Source organism: Rhineura floridana, chromosome 12, assembly GCF_030035675.1.
Source record: "Rhineura floridana isolate rRhiFlo1 chromosome 12, rRhiFlo1.hap2, whole genome shotgun sequence".
In the NCBI taxonomy this organism is placed as follows: domain Eukaryota; kingdom Metazoa; phylum Chordata; class Lepidosauria; order Squamata; family Rhineuridae; genus Rhineura; species Rhineura floridana.
In genome coordinates, this window is record NC_084491.1 from 43032430 (window position 1) to 43052140 (window position 19711).

Consider the following 19711-nt stretch of genomic DNA (forward strand, 5'->3'; position numbering starts at 1 on the left):
ATTTTTCTACAAGTTTGCTACGGTCTTCCTAGAGTCTTACCAGTTTACCTTTCAGGAAAAAAAATGAAACCATTTGACTCAAAAGTGCTTGTGGTGGGATATACCTGTGCAGATGGAGTCATAATACACGGACAGAAGCAGTTCCTCTTTCTTCTCCTCTTGAATAATCACCAGATGGGCAATACTTTCTACTACAGACCACCACAAATTTCAACCGTCCTTACTGGATCTAAGACTACATCCACCCAAGCTTGAGGTCCTCAGCTATCTTCAAAGAAATCTTCATTAGAACCTTTAGAAGCAGTTTACAAAAACTTACTGTTTGTTCTGGTAGAGTTCCAAGCCTGTCAACAGGTAAATGGACACTTTGCGAAACAAACTGTAGTCTTCGTGCCATTTCTGCCCAGAAAAAGAAAATGGTCAAAATCTGTAAGATGGTTCAGTATGTGCAATTTGATTTATCTCATCTAACGCCTCTTCTCTTGCTTTTGGATAATCACAGCTCACCTATTAATTACAAGATTATACCTATTATGCGCATTACCCTCCTTGTGGGTATCAGATACAGAAGACTCCCGAGGTGAAAGGAGTGTCTCTCAGGACTTTTGGGCTTGTCAGAGGCAAAGTTGGATTTCCACATGGAAGCACTCTGCAGCACCTCAGAGATCCAGACATTTTAAAATGCTTCAGACAAGTTTCCACTGAAAATGAAAGTAATCTCTAAGTTTAGCATAATGCCTGAACGGGCTGATGAGGGAACACCAGAGCAAATGCCAGAGGGGGGTATAGGGCAGAGAGAAAGCTCCATTGTGACTTTCAGATCAAGCTGGTAATCAGAGGGAACGATTTTACCTGGAAAGCCAGGAAGTGGCCAGTTATAGTGCAGTTGATCCCAGCTGGCTTGCTCTCACCAATCAGCTGGTGGTTCGTGATAGAAAGCATCCCTTGCCAATGAACAATTGGGAGTACACTTTAAGGCTCCCAAGTGCGCATTGGCAGCTGCCATCTTCACCTGCACCATACCCGACATCACATATGGCATTTTAGGGGAAACTGTCTCATAGGCCACACCGACTGAGGTGGGCTGTTTTCCAAGAGTCAAATCAGGGTCTAAATAGAATCTCGTGGCCGATGCACACCTCTAATAACGAGATTTGCTATCAGAGGGTATCACTACACATCGCAAACTGAACAAGGATATCTGATCCATGCCAAATGGCTGCAGTATTCTATTATCCACTTTAGCCATATCTTGTGGGTCAGCAGAGGAAAAGACTAATGCCTAGTAAGCATCCGAAAAGGCAGTAGGAAAAATCAGACTAGCTTTATATATACATTTTTCCCAATTGTCCAACTCCTACTCTCTAGGTATGAGGTGGAACAGATTTTATCCAGTACTGTCCCCATCGGGAGGGGCAAGAGGGAATATATACTTCTGAGACAGAGCAAATCACCCTGAAAACACAGATCTGAAGCAACTCAATGACCATAAACACAAGTTCTCACAATTTCTCTGAAGGAAATGGATTTTTTTACAGTCACAAGAGTAGCAGCATTTGCTCACATGACAATTACGATGCCAAACTCTGGCTGCAGCTTTGATGTGTGAAGATACAAACAGAACATTAAATTGTGGGGCCAAACTCCTTACCTTGTACTCTTCCATATCTACCTCATCAGGGCCAATCTCTTTCAACTTGGCTCGTGCTACCTTCATAATGCTAATTGATCTATTGACAGAAAAGAGAAAGCAAAGTGAAATGACTTCCAAAAGCCAGAGAATGTCAACTGACATATAACTTGGATTTAGCTTGTTCTATTTCCTAGTTTATTGTATCAGTCTATCTCTCTATCTCTATATATCAGTGCTGAATTGCTGGAAGTTGCTGCAGTGTTGGCCCATGGTTGGGCGGGCAGGGCAGTGAGGCAGAAACAGAAAAATAAAACATAAAAGAAGAAAATCCCTATAAACGTCTACTACTACTAGGTTACTGAATACCTCTCCCACCAAGTGAAGTCTAGGGGGAGAGGCCATACAGTGCTTTCAAAACAATTCTCTGTGTCCTTGTTTTATTTACAATGAACATGCTCCAGCTTACATGCTCTGAACAAACCTTTCATCGTAGCTGAGGTTTTTGTCTGCAAACTGCTCCAGAAGGGTCCGCTCTACCACTTGCTTTGGAGCATTGTTCTGCAGGAGGTAAACGAGGACATGCTGGAGCCTGGGGTCATTTTGTGGTGTTGGAGTCTCTGTGGACAGCGAGTACAGCCTGGAGTATTCTTCATGGAATGCCTAGCAAAGCCAAGAATTGGACTAACATTACTCTGACTCAATTATGAATCCATAATAGAAGCCGTTCTTACTCTATGAGGAATACCCTTCTGAACAACAGTTCACGACCAAATTCCAAGTCCTCTGAAGCTGAGCAACTGGAAGGTCCTTGATGTGCTATGCAGATTACTGTAATGGGGTCTTGCTCCAACTATGTAAAAAGGATCCGCTAGCACCCGATAACACCTCTGGTGCAGCAATACCAACAAAATCCTTCAGTGCACAACTCCAGCAATAAGAATAAATGGATCCCTGCAACTGTAATGGAGGTTTCACTTTTGATGGCAGATGGCACCTTGAGTAAGTGTCCTATATGCTGCAAGACAACTAAGAAAATGCCCAAAACATTGACCTTACCTTGAGGGTTCTTTCTGGTCATTGAGAGGATTTAAAAAAATATGGCAATTGCATCTATCCACTTTGAGGCAACAAGGGTTCCCGAGACTTCTAGAACCTCAGTTGGGAAGACAAGCCTTCATTTTGGAGGCTCCTACAGTTGAACAGGTTCAACAGACACCAAACAAATGGTCTCTGAATAAATATACAGCACCATTACAGAGGGAAAAGGGGAGAATGAGATAAGCAATCATTCCTCTTTCAACAAGCCTTTTAAATAGGCTTATCTCAGTCTGCATCTGTGTTGGAATTGTTTTAAGATGTTTTTAAAGCTTTTAAAAATGTTTTTAAAGCCTTTTTTGAAACATGTTTTTAAGGATGTTTTGTTTTTGTTTGCCCCCCTGGGCTCCTTCTGGGAGGAAGGGCAGGATATAAATTTGATAAATGTCTAGTTCAATTTTGTTCTAGATACAGGAGGAAGCCATTCTCTTGTACAGGAAGGCTGAGCCTGGAAAGATTAGAATGTCACCCTCTTTGGGGCCAGAACGGAGTTTTACAAGCCAATCCAGTGTTTCTCTTGGTCATGAGGATCACATCCTGCAAGACAGAGTATCCACTAGTGGTGAGCACAATCCCTAGGTGGAGTCAGCTATCCTTTGCACACATTACTTGCTGTAAGGTCTTCTGCCCTTCAGAACCCAGCTGGGCTTCATAGTGGCAAATGGAGTATTCCAGTTAGCCCCCCAGGACATCAGTACTAAGTGATCATGTGACCACTCTCCCACATTCCTTACAAAGCGTGCTGAAGCTTCTTCTCCTCGTGTAAAGCCCCAAGATGGAAATACCAATACAGTATTTTTACTGATCCGCTTCCTTGGAGTTGGCCTGGAGAACATTCATACCCCAAAGTGTCTAGTACCTTCTGCTCGGTACAGGTACAACTTTCACACTCTACACATACATAAAACTCCTCTCCTGGGGTGGTGCTGTGTGTGTGTGAGCGCATGCTTTCACACAGCGCGCACGTGTGCATGCATGTGTAAAAATCAGGCAAAAAGGAGGAAGAACTTGCTCTTGGGAGTTATGAAACAGCTTTTGTGGGAGGTGAGAGAAATGCTGGAACCATGAAAAGATCCTTCCTCACAACATTCATGCTAATGCCTATGCTTTAAGAGCAGTAGGAGCCTTGCTATCTCAGTGGAGGGCAAGTATCAAGAGGGCTCCTCCCCTTCCCCTAGCAGAGCTTTCACAGCCAATGAAGGATCTGCTTCCTCAAAGTGGATAGGAGTATATCATGTCACAGTACTGATCTAATCACAGAACAAACAATCTGTATAATCAAGACATCACAGGCCAGAAAAAGGGGGGGGGAGAAAGAAGCAGTCACTTGGAATCTGGAGCAAAGGCTGCACTGCATTTCTCCACTGGTCAGAAGCAAGTGTGTATGCCCACGTTGCCAGCAGTACCTTAACTAGCCCCGCTTCAGACCCATCCCGATCAACGGTCTGACGAGCTTTAGCAATAGCCAGGATCACACCTTGCATGGCGGGACTGAGCATCATCTGCCAGAAAAAACAGGAAGAGAAGAAAAGAGAAAGATGGATGGGAGGAAAAAGAAAGAAGCTGCAACAAGAAGAAAGGTCTGAACAGGAAGAGTTAAGAAATGCAGAGTCCAGAGTCATGGAAGAGAGCCAAGCGCTACCTAGAGGATTCATGTATGACAACCTTCCCCTGCCTGATGCCTTCCAAATGCTTTTGAGATGTGGACTACAACTCCCATAAGCCCCAACCAGCATGGCCAATCGTCAGAAATGACAAGAGTTGCCGTCCAAAACATCTGGATGGCAACAGGCTGAAGTAGTCTAATTTATGGTCATTATCTTAATTTTGGATTTGTCTACACATACGTAGACACATCAGTTTTGTGCCCTTTCACCAACTATGGTTTAAATGTCTACGTATGCAATAAGAGAGGGTCTAAAAAAAGAGAACAGGAAAGAGTAACCTACTGCCACAGAGTAGTGGATGTTTTTTCCCCCCACACACTGACAAGCCTGTGGCATTAGATCTACCAGAACTGTTTCCCTCACTGACAAATATGCAGAAATTAAGGGAAACTCCTGGGCTCATCATCCAACCCCTTTCCCTTCCCCATTTCCCATATGGGACGATAGTGGTGTCATTTGTAGACCCATCTACTCTATGGTAGTAACTATCAGCCAGCTTATTTAAGCTACTAGTCCTCACTCATGTGCTGACAACCCCCAACACCATCTGGACCCAAACATGATGGTGCCAATAAGAGCATTTCTGTGGAGAGGAAAGCAGACAAGATTTAGGAGTATGACTGCTGCCACATTTTCAGAATATTTGTGATTTCAGAACAAGGAGTGAACCAGCTGCTGACACTGGCTTCACCATCTGTGCCCTTGGATGGCAAAAAGACCCCCACATACAAGAAAAAGGAGTCTGCAACCAGGCAACTGACCACCTAACAGCCAGTGGTTTGGAATGAGACAGCATTTTCTCTCCTGTTCACAACAAGCCTATCTCAAAACTATGCATGTGTAAGAGGAGGAAAAATGACCCTGATGTAATCATATTTTCTTGTTATGTAAGCCACCTTGAGGAGCCTTCTGGGTCACAAGAAATTAAAGACTGGTGGGAGAGTCTCCAGTCCTAAGCACAATTATTTGGAAAGTTTGAGAGATGGGCTCAGGGAAAACTTCCTGGGCTCCTGCTGGGAGGAAGGGCGGGATATAAATCAAACAATAAATAAATAAATAAAAATCAATCCAAATGGGGAAAATGCACCGAGTAAGGCCAGTGGCTAAGATTGGCAGTGCGTTTTTCCTAACCCATGACACCTCAGAATGCAAGCAGCTTGCCCCCAACACTTGTGCTTACTGCAAAACACACACACAGGCACTCAGCTGTGTACCTCCTCATTATATTCATCTGCATCTGATCTAACTAGAATCTTTCCCACGCTGGGGATATCCACTTCGGAGATCTGCGAGCTAGGTGGAGCAGAAGACTCCGTCCCCTGAGCATCCTGCAGCTCTTCTGCCTGAGTGGTGAAGTTTGCTTCTTGCGGGAGGTCCTTCACTGGCTCTGCCTCCTTTGACTGTGGCAGCACAGAGAGAAGAAAACAGTATGAAGTCAGAAAGAGAAATAAAAGGCAGACTAGCAAAGCAAAAACTTTCGAGAAAGATGCGGCAGGAGAAGCACCAGCAAGAGGAGGCTTTTTGCTAACGCGTGGCTACAAAGGCAACAGCTATCTTCACCTTGTCAAGAGCTGCCCGCCCACCAGCCGTCTCATATGCATCAGCTGTCTTGGCAATGGCTTGAGCTGTCTGATCTTTGGCGATCATGGCATGTTCAGAGGAGAGGGAATGCGCCATCCGTTCACAGGAGGAGGAGGAACAAGACTGTCCTGAGGAGAGAGAGATAAGAATGGTCTACGTTTTACTCTCTACTTCCAGTAAGACATTTGGGGAAACATGAAAACTGAGTGTTGGGACTTGGGTAGTGCCTGGCTCTGCGCTATGGCTAGAGTGGGGACATAAAGATTCATATTCCAACTTTCAGCAAAGCCTCCAGGGCTGTTTCCAGCAAACAAGACAAAAATACACCAAACAGCAGCATATGTATTGTGAGCAGTTAATTAACAAGCCTGGGAGCATAAAAAGACAACAAGGCTGGAACCAAGTAGGCATCCCTGGCGAGGGAATTTTACAGACAGCAACCAATCCACCTCAGCTCAAAATGGCAGGCGCTTCAGGAGAAGAGCCTCTGAAGATTACTGCAACGCATGGGCAAGTTGATATGGGACTAATGCTCACACAGAGCACTTTGAACCGTGATTGGGAACAGACCAAAAGCCAATGGAATTCTTTTCAGCACTGGCATGATATGTACCCACGGATCAGTCAACAGCCTAGCAGTTACACTATGAAATGCAGTTTCCGAACAATCTTCAAGAGGCAGCTCCACGTATGACATATTACAGTAGTACATCCCAGATACTGTGAATAGGAGAAGGGCAACTGACCAGACTTCCCACCCAAAAGAGGCGCATTAGCCTAGAATGATGAAAGACTCGCCACAGAAACCACCTGGCCCTCCAGTAACAAAAGGTAGATTTAGGACAGGAGTAACCAACATGGTGTAATCAAGATGTTTTAGCCAGCAGACCCCATCATCCCTGACCATTTGCTACGTTGGCTGGGGCAGCTGGAGCCGGAGCCCAACACAACCTGGAGGGCCACTGATGCCCCATTTCTGCTGTAGGGGGAGTGCAGCCCCATACAATGCAGGTTGGACATCATCTGTATGAAGAGACAAATCACCTACCCACAGAACCTTCATCTTTTGGTCCTCATCCAGCTCATTACTGATTTGAGGCACCGTGGCATCTAACTCCAAATGCCCAGATGACCTCTCCTGGTAGTTTCATATACATGTTTAGAAGCATGGGGCAAAGCCATGCTGGACCCCATGGGTCTAGGTGCTCTGTGTGGCCAAACCGCTGTCCCCCATCACCGCCTCTGGAATTGGCCCTCCAAATCCGAATGGAACCACTGTGCTTCCAACTCCCAACCAGCAAAGCCTACCTAAAAAAATCGGCAGAAAGGCCATTGTTCGTGGGTAGAGAAAGCATCTGTTATGCATGCAAAAGGTCCCGGGTTCAGTCCCCGGTATCTCCAGTCAGAATGTACCCTGTCTGAAACCCTGGAGAGCTGCTGCCAGCCATTGTAGCCAAAATCAAACCACATGGAATGCTGGTATAAGGCTATGCTAGAAAGCCAGTCAGTTATCTCAAAGGCCACTAAGAGACCCAGGAAAGTTAGTAGGGCCACGCTCCACCAGCTCTTCTCCTGGGCTGGTGTACTACAGAAGGCTCAACAATATTGTCCTGCAAAGCAAGCAGAAGGGAGCTCTAAACAAGTGGTTCTTAACCTGGGATGCAAGACATTTTTTCTAGGGGTGCGAGGCGTTGTTCAAAGATTTTGGAAAACTGTCATTTACCTTAGCTAAGTTAGGCTAAATCACACATTAAAATAAAATTAAAAAATTAAAATTAAAAAACGAACATTATTTTTTCAGGGGGTGTGAGAGCGTATTTTAGAAATCTAAGGTGTGCTGGCAGTGGAAAAGGTTAAGAACCACTGCTCTAAGCTATTTGGTACAGCTCTGCTGGACAGCACCCTGAGGATACAGAGTCACTGGAGCAGATTTGTTCCTGACTGCCACAGAGCAGACACAATACCCGTGTTCAGCCACATTTGCATGAAGGTTTAGGCTACCTGCATTCTTTGCAGGACAATATTGTTGAGCCTTCTGTAGTACACCAGCCTGCTTCATCGCTCTCAGCAACCTGGTTAAACCTGAGGGATGATCAACCAACATGTGGAGACGCTCTCAAAGAGACAGGCTGCTTCTCTCACCTTGTCCCGATTCGGAAGAGAGATCCTGAGACTCCACCGACGACGACTGATCTATCTGGGCCATCTTGCTGGACTGCTCCTCCCACTCTGCCACCTCCTGCTCAAGCCTCCAGTTGTCGTCTTGTATGTAGTGCTGGAGTTCCAGAGGGAGAGCTTCCACTTCTCTCTGGTGGACCTGCCCATCGACATTGTCTAAGGGGAAAAGATTCAGAAGACGCTGGTGCTCGCTTGCCCTTGCATCCTACTTCTGAGCACCTGTTGGGTTCACCATTAAACCAAAACACTTTGTGAAAGAATAACCAAAGTTAAACCTTCGTTTATTAATAGTGTGGGTCGTCCCCAGCCTAGTTATCTGAGAACCTTGGATAGAAGTTGCAGACAGTTATGGGAGTGCATTTGGACTGACACACCACCCTATCATGATGAACAACACATGAACACACATCTACTGTTAAGCTCAAAAGGTAAATGGTGCAGAAGGGACCTGTGGAAAGTCCCACCTTCTCCTAAATCCTTAGTTCCTAATTAATGAGAAACTCCTTCTCTGCCTTCCCAGCCCGCTGAGGTATGGATTCCTTTTGCTTCTTTGTGAACTCTTAGGCATATCCCAGCTCAGATCTGCAGCCAAGTCTGAGAGGGGTGGGGAGGGAATTGAACTTTATTAATATCTTTCTATAGTGTCTTTTGACACAGAAACACCCTTGAGGCAATCTGAGTAGGAGATATAATTAAACTGAACCTGCTTCCATCCAAAACGCACATCATTGTTATTGGGGCAGAGAGTCAGTGTGGTGGAATGGTCAGAGTGTCATACTAGGACCTGGGGGACCAGGGTTCAAATACCCATTCAGCCATGAAGCTCACTGGGTGATCTTGGGACCAACCCTACCTCACAGGGTTGTTGGGAGAATAAAATGGAGAGCGTGGAGAACCATGTACGCCACCTTGAGCTTCCTTGGAGGAAAGACGGGATGTAAGTGCAGTAAGCAAGCAAAATACCTCCACTCAACCCAACTGGCCCCAATGATTGTTTCCAGTGTTCAAGGTAGCAAGATGGCTGGTGAAGGGAGAAGGGTAAAAGATCAGCTGGCCTGCTTGTGCATGCTACACACCACCTCCCACACCCCAACGGGACTGGAGAGAAGAAGGAAGAGCCAGGCACCACAACTGCACCTTGTGGCTGATGGCAATGGCCAACTGCTTGGCTTTGTGCTCCTTGCGCCCTTATCTGTGCACCCTGCACAGCCTAACTTTCTAGACCTCTCCGGCACACAGATGTCTGACCACAGCACACCATCAGCCTGAAGGAAGCATAAACTGGGCTAAGCCAAGATCTCCAGCCCCATATGTACCGAGACTGTTACTATGATCCAGTTAGGATCACTCTCAGTGCTCATCCCTACTTGGCAGAAGGCAGCAAATGCCTGACACTTCTCCTGTGTTGTCATTTCAAACGCCAATGAAGGCAGACTAGACCTCTTACACTCTAGCACTGCACCCTTTTGCAGCAATGTATGCAACCAGGTATGCACAGAAGCACAAAGCTGGAAGAGGTCACTTAGTCCAAACCCAAGTCTCTACAGACCCTCCTATATAATCAAAAACCAACCATGTGCCACAAGCAGGGACTGGATACACTGCAGAGCGGTGCTTATGGAGCAAATCAAAAGCAAGCATCTCAAAGTTCTTACCTGCAGCAAAGTGTGGTAGCTTTTTATTTATGTACATCAGGCAGTAGGCACTGGCATTTTTCAGGCCCCCGAAAGAGTCCCTCTCCAGTTCTTCCCAGGATGACTCTGTCACAGAAATGTCATTGTACTTGAGCCAGCTCTTTCGGGGCTGGTTGTAGATGTAGGCCCAGTAATGGCCAGCATTGGCCTGGCCCTCATGGACCAAGACAGCATGCAAGTGAAAAGGGACCTGCAAAATATGCACACATACACAACAGGCTTATTTTTAGCAGGTGAAGTAACATGACCTCAGGAGAGATTCAACCAGGCACATTCCCAGCTGTTGTGCCAGTTAGAACTATCCATTCATACAATCATGGTTTCACACACACATATACACAGATATTCCTTTCTTCCTGGAGCAATAGGGCTTTAGCTAGCAGCAATCAGGGCTTCGGAGGCATTGCGACAGTGCCAGATTTAGGTTCAAAGCTTGACTGCCCAGAAAACACTTCAGCAGATTGGCACAAGGTACAAGCCACTTGCTGGAAAAGCAAGATTAACACAAGCAGTCCACTAATATGACGGCAGAATCCTGAAACCTAAGTTCTCTGAGAAGGGAAGCCAAGAGCCAGACAGTGTATAGAGCAGAATATGTCCAGCTACTGATTCACTGCATACTCAAGGGAAAGGGCAGAAACCCCTCCAAGCAACGGAGAGGCAGGTCTCCCATCTTTTCAGTAAAATGATTGAATGGTCACAGCAATGCATTTTTTGGGAGGCGGAAGGAGAGAAAGCTGAATCAAGTCTACCAGTTATGAATATTAACAACATGTACAATTCATTTCAATAAGTACAGGCATTAGGGTGAGGCAGAAAAATAGAAAGTGCCTGTGTTTGAGGATAAGTGATATTATGGTTAATGAAACCCATTAGCAATCCATTCCAGAATAAGGTGATTTAGGGCAGAATAGGGCTTTAGATTCTCTATGCTGATTACTACAGACCAGCCCTTCTTTCCAAAGTAGGTATTTAGCTCAAGATGTGTCGTTTAGTTTTACTAGATTTCCTTTGGGCAAAAAGGGAAATATTTAGGTTCAACAACTGCAATACAATTATGTCCCCGCAATCCCCAAATAGCATAATTTTGCTCTCAAGAAACGTGTAAGTGAATTCATTTAACAGCTTTCACTGCTTGCATGCATCAGTGCTAGCACAAGGACAGAAGATTATAACCTCCAAAGACAAATCAAGACATTCTACCTGATGGAGCAGAGGATCAGAGTACATCTGGTCAATGGACTGAGAAAGCAGCGCAATGGAGTTCTTCAATTCTGTTAATCAAAACAATCAAATATTCATGTTTGCTCCTGCTGTGTTATCTCCCTGCTGCCCCCTTTAAAAATCCTTACGTCAAGTTCTACACATAATTACACCTTGAAAGTACAAACACCAGCAAGATGTATGTGGATCATGTAGATGTAGCATGCTTTGTCCTTAAAATGATGTCTATCTTGTTTTAAATGGCAGGCATTTCTAAGACAGGGGCAATACAAATATCTACCTGAACCTGTAATATCACACGCTAAAGTCAATGCACTCTTGTGTGAGGGGTGGGTTTCCACTGCCTTGAAGGACGCAGTGGTGAACCTGCTCCTCAACAAGTCCTCCCTGGACCCGGAAGATCTTAGTAACTATCACCCAGTCACAAATGTTCCCTTCATTAGAAAGGGGATTGAGAAGGAGGGGGCTTTTCAACTCCAGCCATTCTTGGAAGAAACTGATCATCTAGATCCTTTCCAGTCTAGTTCAGGCCTGGTCACAGGTCTGAGTTAGCTCTGGTCATCAATGATGCAGCAAGTGCAACCCTGTTGATTTGCCTCAAACTCTCAACAAATTTTGATACCACTGGCCACAGCATCCTCCTGGAGGAGTGCCAAGGAGTTGGAATTGAGGGCGCTGATTTTCAGTGGTTCAGCTCCTATCTCTTAGGCTGTTTCCAAACAATGGTATTGGGTGATGGCTCCTTGGCAGTTTGACCGTAGGGTGCCACAGAGTTAGATTCTGCTCCCAAGCTATTTAGTACCTATATGAGGCCATTGGGAGTGGCTCTTAGGAGATTTGGAGTGAACTATCATTAGAATGCTGATGACACACAACCATTTCCCTGTAACATCTCAGTCAGGACAGGCTGTTCTGGATCGGTACCCAGATGCAGTGGTGACAGGAAATTTTGGGATTCGTTGGACCGGGGGTCTTAGATGAAATTGAAGACACAGCAAAGTTAGGCCTTTCTCCGTTACGTGCACACGGTCAGTCTCCCATGATGTTGGTGGAGAGCTGCTCCATGGCACTGCTTGTCTGGGTTCTTATACATTCCAGGACAAAGGCTAGGATTAACGAATCAGTTTACACATCAGTATTGCATAGGTATTACATAGACGTAGCATAGGCATTGCATATGTATTGCATTATGTTCTAGTCAATTTGGCAATGTTCAGTACTTCATATACCAGTACATTTTCAGTATGAGCTAAGCATTCCAGTTAATGCAATCCTTCCTACATCTTGGAAAGCAATCCTTCCTATGTCTTGGAGAGCACAGAGATGTTCAGTACAGTGTTTACAGAGTTCAAGTTGTACCATACATGCCAGCACCGTCAGGGAAAACAGCTCCAAAGAGAAAAAGTTTCTAGCTGGCTACTAAACTATTAAAATATTATAAACTTTTATAGCATTATAAAAAATATTTTGCTTATTGTTTGTATATAAAAAATCCCCATCAGTGGTAGGCTAGAAGAGAGTCAGTAAGTTGAAGTTGACTCCTTGCATGACAGACACTTGTGCGTATGCGGGAGGGGGGAGGTTCCCTTGTCCAGGAATTGGGGAGACAGCTGGTTCTCAATGCAGTTGTACTCAACCCTCTTAATCTGAAGGCACTCTTTGAACCATCAATGTCAATGGAGCCCCTAGGAGCATCTACAGTTAAGACTGCCTTTCACCAGCTTCAGCTGGCTTGTCAGTTATACAACAGGGAGATCCTAGTTCATGCATTAGAAATTTCATGGGTGGATTACTGCAATAAATGCTACACGGGGGATGCCTTTGGGTTAGGTTGGGAAGCTGCAGTTATTGCAGAATGTTGTGGTGAGTCGGCTTATGGAGATCATTCACCCAGTGTTGAAAGTTCTCCACAGTCGGCTGCTATGCTACCAAGTCAGACTTAAAGTGCTTGCTTTGACATAAATCCCTAAGGCAATTTGGGACCCAGATACCAGAAAGACCGCATGCTCCTGCCTTGGAGGTCACTGGGAGATGCCCTTCACAGTGACACAGTTCTCTGAGATTCAGGATGTGGCGACTTGACTCTGCAATGCTCTCCCCATTCAGATGCAAGCAGCACCAAACGCTGATGGAGTTTTGACACCAGGTGTGGCTGTTATCCAGACATTTGACTGAAGTGATGCCCCTTAGTTGGCTGGTGTCGTTTTCTTAGCATGTTATCCCTTTTACATTTGTTGTATTTCAATGTTGCTTCTCACTCTGGGATGGCATGAACAACGAAGAGGAGGTTATAAACAATTTAAAGTAATCAAGAGAAGGCCAAGGATATCAAACCTACAATCCAATTACTATAAAGTTTTGTGAAAAATATTGGTGTGTGTAGATGGCATGGGGGCTAATTCCTAGAAGTTTCACTTTTTAAAAACAAGTTAGCCTCCACTATTATAGAGGCATATTAAACAAAAGCGCAGGCAGGATTGAGGGAAGGCCACATGTAAAATATTTATTTCCTGCCTTTCTGACAGCTAAAGCAGAGGACAGTAAGTGAAAAATGCATCCTTCTGATCCTCCTCACAGCATGCATCCTACAATATTCCACTCCTTGATAAATTCTCCAACTTGGAATGAAGCACGCAAGTTGAACAAGTGATTCAGAACAAGCAAATTTACATGAAGGTTGACATGGGTTATTTTGCATTTTCTTGGGGCAGAGTAGAATAGCCCTACACGCTCAATGAAAGCTGGTGAATCTAGCTCCGCTTTTTAAGGAAAAAAGTCATTATCCAGGCACAGACCTTCTATGTCCTGCTCAACCTCTTCTCGCCATCGTTGCAAGCAGGTCATAACAAGACTTATTTCATCCTTTGTGATCTGACGGGGGATGGGATATTCTGGCATCTCTACAGGAGGTCTGGGTGACTGGAGGGATTTGTTGACTAGTCCCTGGTGAGATGTGGCTAGGGAAGAGGCTACACCTCTGGCACTTTCAGCTTGTATCACTGTTACCCTATTAAGAGAAGGATAGACAGGTAACTGATGCTACAGTTCTCAGCAAATGGAAATTAACATGGCACTGTTTTAAAGTGTACTCACCAGCCGTCAACTGAAATTCATTATGCTGCTTTTTTGGACAAAGGCCCCCAAAACAGCATATATAAGATTACAATAATTTGAAGTATTGCAATCTTACTATTCTTTTTTTTAAACCAGCAATTATTATTATTAATAATAAGAAAAATAAGAATAAGAATATTTATTAGATTTATATCTTGCCCTTTCTCCCAGTAGGAGCTGAGGGCGGCAAACAAAAGCACTAAAAGTACTTTAACACATCATAAAAACAGACTTTAAAATATATTAAAGCAAAACCACCATTACAAACATATTAAAACAAAACATCTTTAAAAACATTTTTAAAAAGCCTTAAAGACATCTATTTTTTTAAAAAAAGGTTTCAAAACATATTAAAAAGCAATTCCAACACAGACGCAGACTATTTATTTATTTATTGTATTTATATACCGCCCCATAGCCAAAGCTCTCTGGGCGGTTTACAGTAGTATAAGGGCTCTACTTAAAAGGCCTGCGAAGGAGGAAGGTCTTCAGTAGGCACTGGAAACATAACAGATGGCGCCTGTCTGATATTTAAGAAGAGGGAATTCCAAAGGGTAGGTGCCACTACACTAAGGATCCACTTCCTATGTTGTTCAGAACACTCCTGATAAGATGGTATCTACAAGAGGCCCTCACCTGCAGAGCGCAGTGATCGACTGGGTATATAAGGGATAAGACGGTCTTTCAGGTATCCTGGTCCCAAGTTGTATAGGGCCTTGTACACCAAAACTAGAACCCTGAACGTAGTCCGGTAGCAAATGGGCAGCCAATGGGCAGCCAGTGCAATTCTTTCAGCAGCGGGGTGACATATTGGCAATACCCTGCCCCAGTGAGCAGTCTTGCTGCCGCATTTTGCACCAGCTGCAGCTTCCGGACCAACCTCAAAGGTAGCCCCACATACAGGCCATTACAGTAATCCAGCCTGTAGTTTACCAGTGCATGGACAACAGTGGTCAGGCTATCCCGGTCCAGAAACGGCCACAGCTGTCTTACCAGCCGAAGTTGGTAAAAGACAGTCCTAGCCACAGAGGTCATCTGAACCTCTAGCGACAAAGATGGATCCAGGAGCACCCCCAGACTACGAACCTGCTTTTTCAGAGGGAGTACGACCCCATCCAAAGCAGGCAACTGACCAATTATCTGAACTCGGGAAGCACCAACCCACAGCGTCTCCATCTTGCTAGGATTCAGACTCAGTTTACTGGTCCTTATCCAGCCCACCACCAACTCCAGGCAGCGGTACAGGGCTTGCACGGCCTCTCCTGATTCAGATGTGACAGAGAAGTAGAGCTGGGTATCGTCAGCATACTGCTGACACCTCGCCCCCAAATCTCCTGATGACCGCTAAGGGCTTCATATAGATGTTAAACAGCATGGGGGACAAGATGGTATCCTGTGGCACCCCACAGCACAACTGCCAGGGGACCAAAAGACAATCACCCAATGCTATTATCTGAAAACGACCCTGGAGATAGGATCAGGACCACCATAAAATAGTGCCTCCAATACCCATCTCACCAAGTCCACCCAGAAGGATACCATGGTCAATGGTATCAAAAGCCGCTGAGAGATCAAGTAAGAATAACAGGGTCACACTCCCCCTGTCCTTCTCCCAATAAAGGTCATGCATCAGGGCGATCAAGACCGATTCAGTCCCATAACCAGGCCTGAACCCAGATTGAAATGGGTCAAGATAATCTGTTTCATCCAAGAGTACTTGCAATTGCTGCTCCACAACCCTCTCAATCATCTTCCCTAAGAAGGGGGTATTTAAGACCAGGTGGTAGTTGTCACAAACCAATGGGTCCAGGGTGGGCTTTTTCAGGAGCGGTTGGATCACCGCCTCTTTCAGAACGGTTGGAACCACTCCCTCCCGCAACGATGCGTTGACCACACCCTGGATCCACTTGGTTAACCCCCCTCGGCAAGCTTTAATAAGTCAAGAAGGGCAAGGGTCAAGAGGACACTTTGCTGGCTGCATCATCCAAGCACCGTGTCCATGTCATCAGGCCGCATCAACTGAAACTGATCCCAATGCGCTGGACACCTCACTGGGGACTACAGTAGATGTGGATGAGGCCTCAAGATTGCTAAGGAGGCGAGCAACTTTACCCTCAAAGTGCCTTGCAAACAATTCACAGTGGGCCTCCGAAGGGTCTAAAACTTGATTTCCTGAAGTTGATGTCAACAGACCCCTGACAATATGGAAAAGCACCCATGGACAGCTCCTTAAGGATGCAATGGTGGCAGAGAAGTGGGCCTTCTTCGCCGCCCTCACAGCAGCACAGTAGGCATGGTTATGTTTTACTCGTGCCAGATCAGCCTCACAGCATGTCTTTCGCCACTTGCGTTCTAGCCATCATCTAGCCTGTTTCACTGCCCTTAGCTCACTGGTGTACCAAGGTGCAAACTGGGCTTTACAATGCCAGAGAGGGTGCTCAGGGGCAACCATGTCAAGAGCCCGACGTGCCTTGCTGTTCCACAGCGTGACAACGGCTTCAACAGGGTCACCTGCTCTATCTACTGGGAACTTCCCCAGGGCATTCAGGAATCCAGTGGATTCCATTAGTCTCTGGGGGTGAACCACCTTAATCTGTCCATCACTCCTGCAGGGGAGTATTGGAGCCATAAGACCAAACTTTACCAGGAAGTGGTCTGACCATGACAACAGGGTAACATCCACCACCCCCATCTTCAGACCTCCATCTGGAGCAAAAACCAAGTCAAGGGTGTGCTCTGCCTTATGCATCAGAGTGGTGACAACTTGAGACAGCCCCATGGTTGTCATGGAGGCTATGAAGTCCTGAACCAGAACACTAGAGGCAGCCTCAGCATGGACACTGAAATCACCCAACACTATCTTTCTGGGCTCCTCCAATACTACAGCTGAGATGGCCTCCGCCAGCTCAGTCAGAGAAGCTGCCGGGCAGCAGGGTGCACAGTACACCAATAGGAACCCTAGCTTCCTGTCTCGTTGGCCCGACACCAGGTGCAGGCCCTCACAGCCAGCTCCAAGAGACAGTGGTTTCCTGGTGACAGAGATCAAAGTTCTGTAGACCACAGCAACTCCTCCCCCCCCTCCACCCCTGCAGCCTGTGCTGGTGTTGCACCGAGTATCCAGGTGGACAAAGCTGGGTCAAATCAACCCCTCCAGGCTCACCCTCCCAGGTCTCGTAATGCACACCAAATCAGCATCTTCATCCATGATCAAATCATGGATGAGTGTGATCTTATTGTGTACCGATCTGGCATTAAACAACAGCACACACAGCCAGTGGGCACAGCACATGAGAAATGAGGAACCTGTCCATGAGAGATGATGCAAAACTAACCTCTGCTGCCATGGTATCACCCAGCTTTCAACAAAGTCCCTCATTGGAAAGATGGCAAACAAGGAAACAGGAAGAATAGAAATGGATTCCAAAGTTTCTAGGGTGAAAGTGAGGCTGCAAATGAGGTCATGGGAAACTCACTGTTACCTGCTTTGTGCTCGAGGGGTCTCTGATGTTTGGCATTCAGCTGTTGGTGTCAAGGCTTGAGTGGAGGGTGCAACCGTCGGCAACCTGGTACTTGCAAATTCAAGAACATACTGCAGCATATCTGGCAAAGGAAAATGGCCCACACCAGAACCATACCTTGTGTACCTTGAAACGAATAAGTCGAAGCAAATTATGGCTAGTCATTTATATCCTACTTTTTAAAGGCACCAATCTTTCCAAATTTGGTTTAATAAATCCCCATACGCTTTAAATTACAATAAAGGGATCAAAGTTACAAGATTTATTTAAATAAGCATTAGCGATCTAATGCGTTTTTCCTTTAAATGTTTGGCAGACGTGCCAGTGTTAACCAGATGTCCATTTCTGGGACTATTTTTTAGTAGGTCTGTACATTCAATTTCATTTAAAATTAAATTGCTAACAAGGGTTGCATGATAAGCAACTAATGAGAACTGCCTTTTATAACAGCATGGAAAGTAACTCAAAAAAGGAAGAGGCACCAATCTGGAAGGCTTTCTAAAAGTCAGTCAACATGAACAAAGACCACTTGCTCTTCTTATCTCAAAAATGAGCCACGGTATGTAGTATGCGTGTTGTGCATCTGCATTACCCAACAACTTTTACAGTAAGTTATCACTCATGATGGAATTCCAAGGTCCACTTCTTCCCCAACTACAAGCCATCATGACTCACACGAGCACCTTCACTGCCAGGCATTCAATTCATGCCCTTGTGTGCACTGGGTAAGAGCATACCTCCCTCAGGGAATTTGCTCTGGACCGTGTTAGTTAGCACAGCCAGCAGCCATACTAATCGTTGCTGGGCTGCAGCATCTGGCACCCTTGTGTGCTGGTGGGTAGGGTGGAGCCTTAAGAGCAGGCGTCTCGTTGCCACTGGAGAGATGTGGAGGCTGTTGTCATAGCTACACTCGCAGAACCCACATCCAGTGGAAAGAAGGCCAGTCCAATTGGATCATATTCTTTCAATTTTTTAAAATTTATTTTGTATTACGTTTATATCCCACCCTTCCTCCAAAAAGGTGCCCAGGGCAGCGTGTTGAGAAAGGAGATACTGACGCTGCTGCTTGGCACCGCAGGCTGCCTGCCAGAGATATCAATCTAAACAGGGAAATACGAAGTTTTGTATTTTGAAGAAACTGACCACCTACCTTTCCAATTTCTGCTGCAGAACTGCTATCTGATCTTTTAGTTTCTTGATCTTTTCTCTTTTGGCTTGAATAAGTTCTTTGTTACCATATATGAACCTAAATAAGAAATACTGTTGCATGGTCTCTTGTTTGAGCATCAATCCTCTCAACCATCCTATCCACAAGTACATTTGGATCACTGCAAAGACTGATGCAGCCATGTCAATATTACTGTAGCAGGCCTTGAAGTAAAGCCTGAAGCTTTGAGCTTTTCAAATATTTATTATTATTATTATTATTATTATTATTATTATTAGGTTTATATCCCACCCTTCCTCCCAGCAGGAGCCCAGGGCGGCAAACAGAAATGCTAAAAACACTTTAAAACTTTATACAAAGACCTTAAAATACATTAAAACAAAACAATGTTAAAAACATTTTTTAAAAGAAACAGCTTTAAAAACATCTTTTTTTTAAAAAGGAGTTAAAACATATTATTAAAGAAAACATATTAAAAGCAATTCTAACACAGACACAGACTGGGATAGGTCTCAAAAGGCTTAAATATATCACACACACACACAATAATATCACTTAACATCTTACCTGTCCATATAAATTATCTGTGGGAATTCTAGCTTGTTGTGTATCTTCTCTGGCTGTCCAAGTGACTGATTAAACTCAAAACGGGAAAGTTCAAAAGTTAACACTGGAGGAAGTTTCGTAAACCAGCGCTGGAACATGCAACACAGAAAAAGGTTTCAAGACAGGAGGATACCAGGCCTTCTTCACATAACAGTGCAGTGATGTTATAAGCAGCACTTATTACAGAAAATATTTAGGATACCAGAGATCTCACCAAATTATTTACCACAGAA

General features: G+C 45.0%; 1 protein-coding gene across 4 annotated transcripts in view; it reads right to left on the reverse strand.

Annotated features, from left to right (window-relative positions):
* The window catches only part of USP28 (ubiquitin specific peptidase 28), a 40642-nt gene that overhangs the window by 4350 nt on the left and 16581 nt on the right, over positions 1-19711 (reverse strand). For 2 of the 4 annotated variants that reach the window (XM_061593282.1, XM_061593285.1), the window contains 13 exons: positions 19440-19567; positions 18855-18950; positions 17666-17830; positions 13868-14079; positions 11052-11122; positions 9810-10038; positions 8119-8310; positions 5956-6104; positions 5610-5795; positions 4135-4230; positions 2115-2293; positions 1652-1730; positions 320-399 (listed from right to left, as the gene is read on the reverse strand). In XM_061593282.1, coding sequence (XP_061449266.1) covers positions 320-399; positions 1652-1730; positions 2115-2293; positions 4135-4230; positions 5610-5795; positions 5956-6104; positions 8119-8310; positions 9810-10038; positions 11052-11122; positions 13868-14079; positions 17666-17830; positions 18855-18950; positions 19440-19567 — 1862 coding nt within the window. The remainder of the gene's footprint in view (positions 1-319; positions 400-1651; positions 1731-2114; positions 2294-4134; positions 4231-5609; positions 5796-5955; positions 6105-8118; positions 8311-9809; positions 10039-11051; positions 11123-13867; positions 14080-17665; positions 17831-18854; positions 18951-19439; positions 19568-19711) is intronic. The other 2 variants (XM_061593283.1, XM_061593284.1) reach the window with 2 other exon arrangements.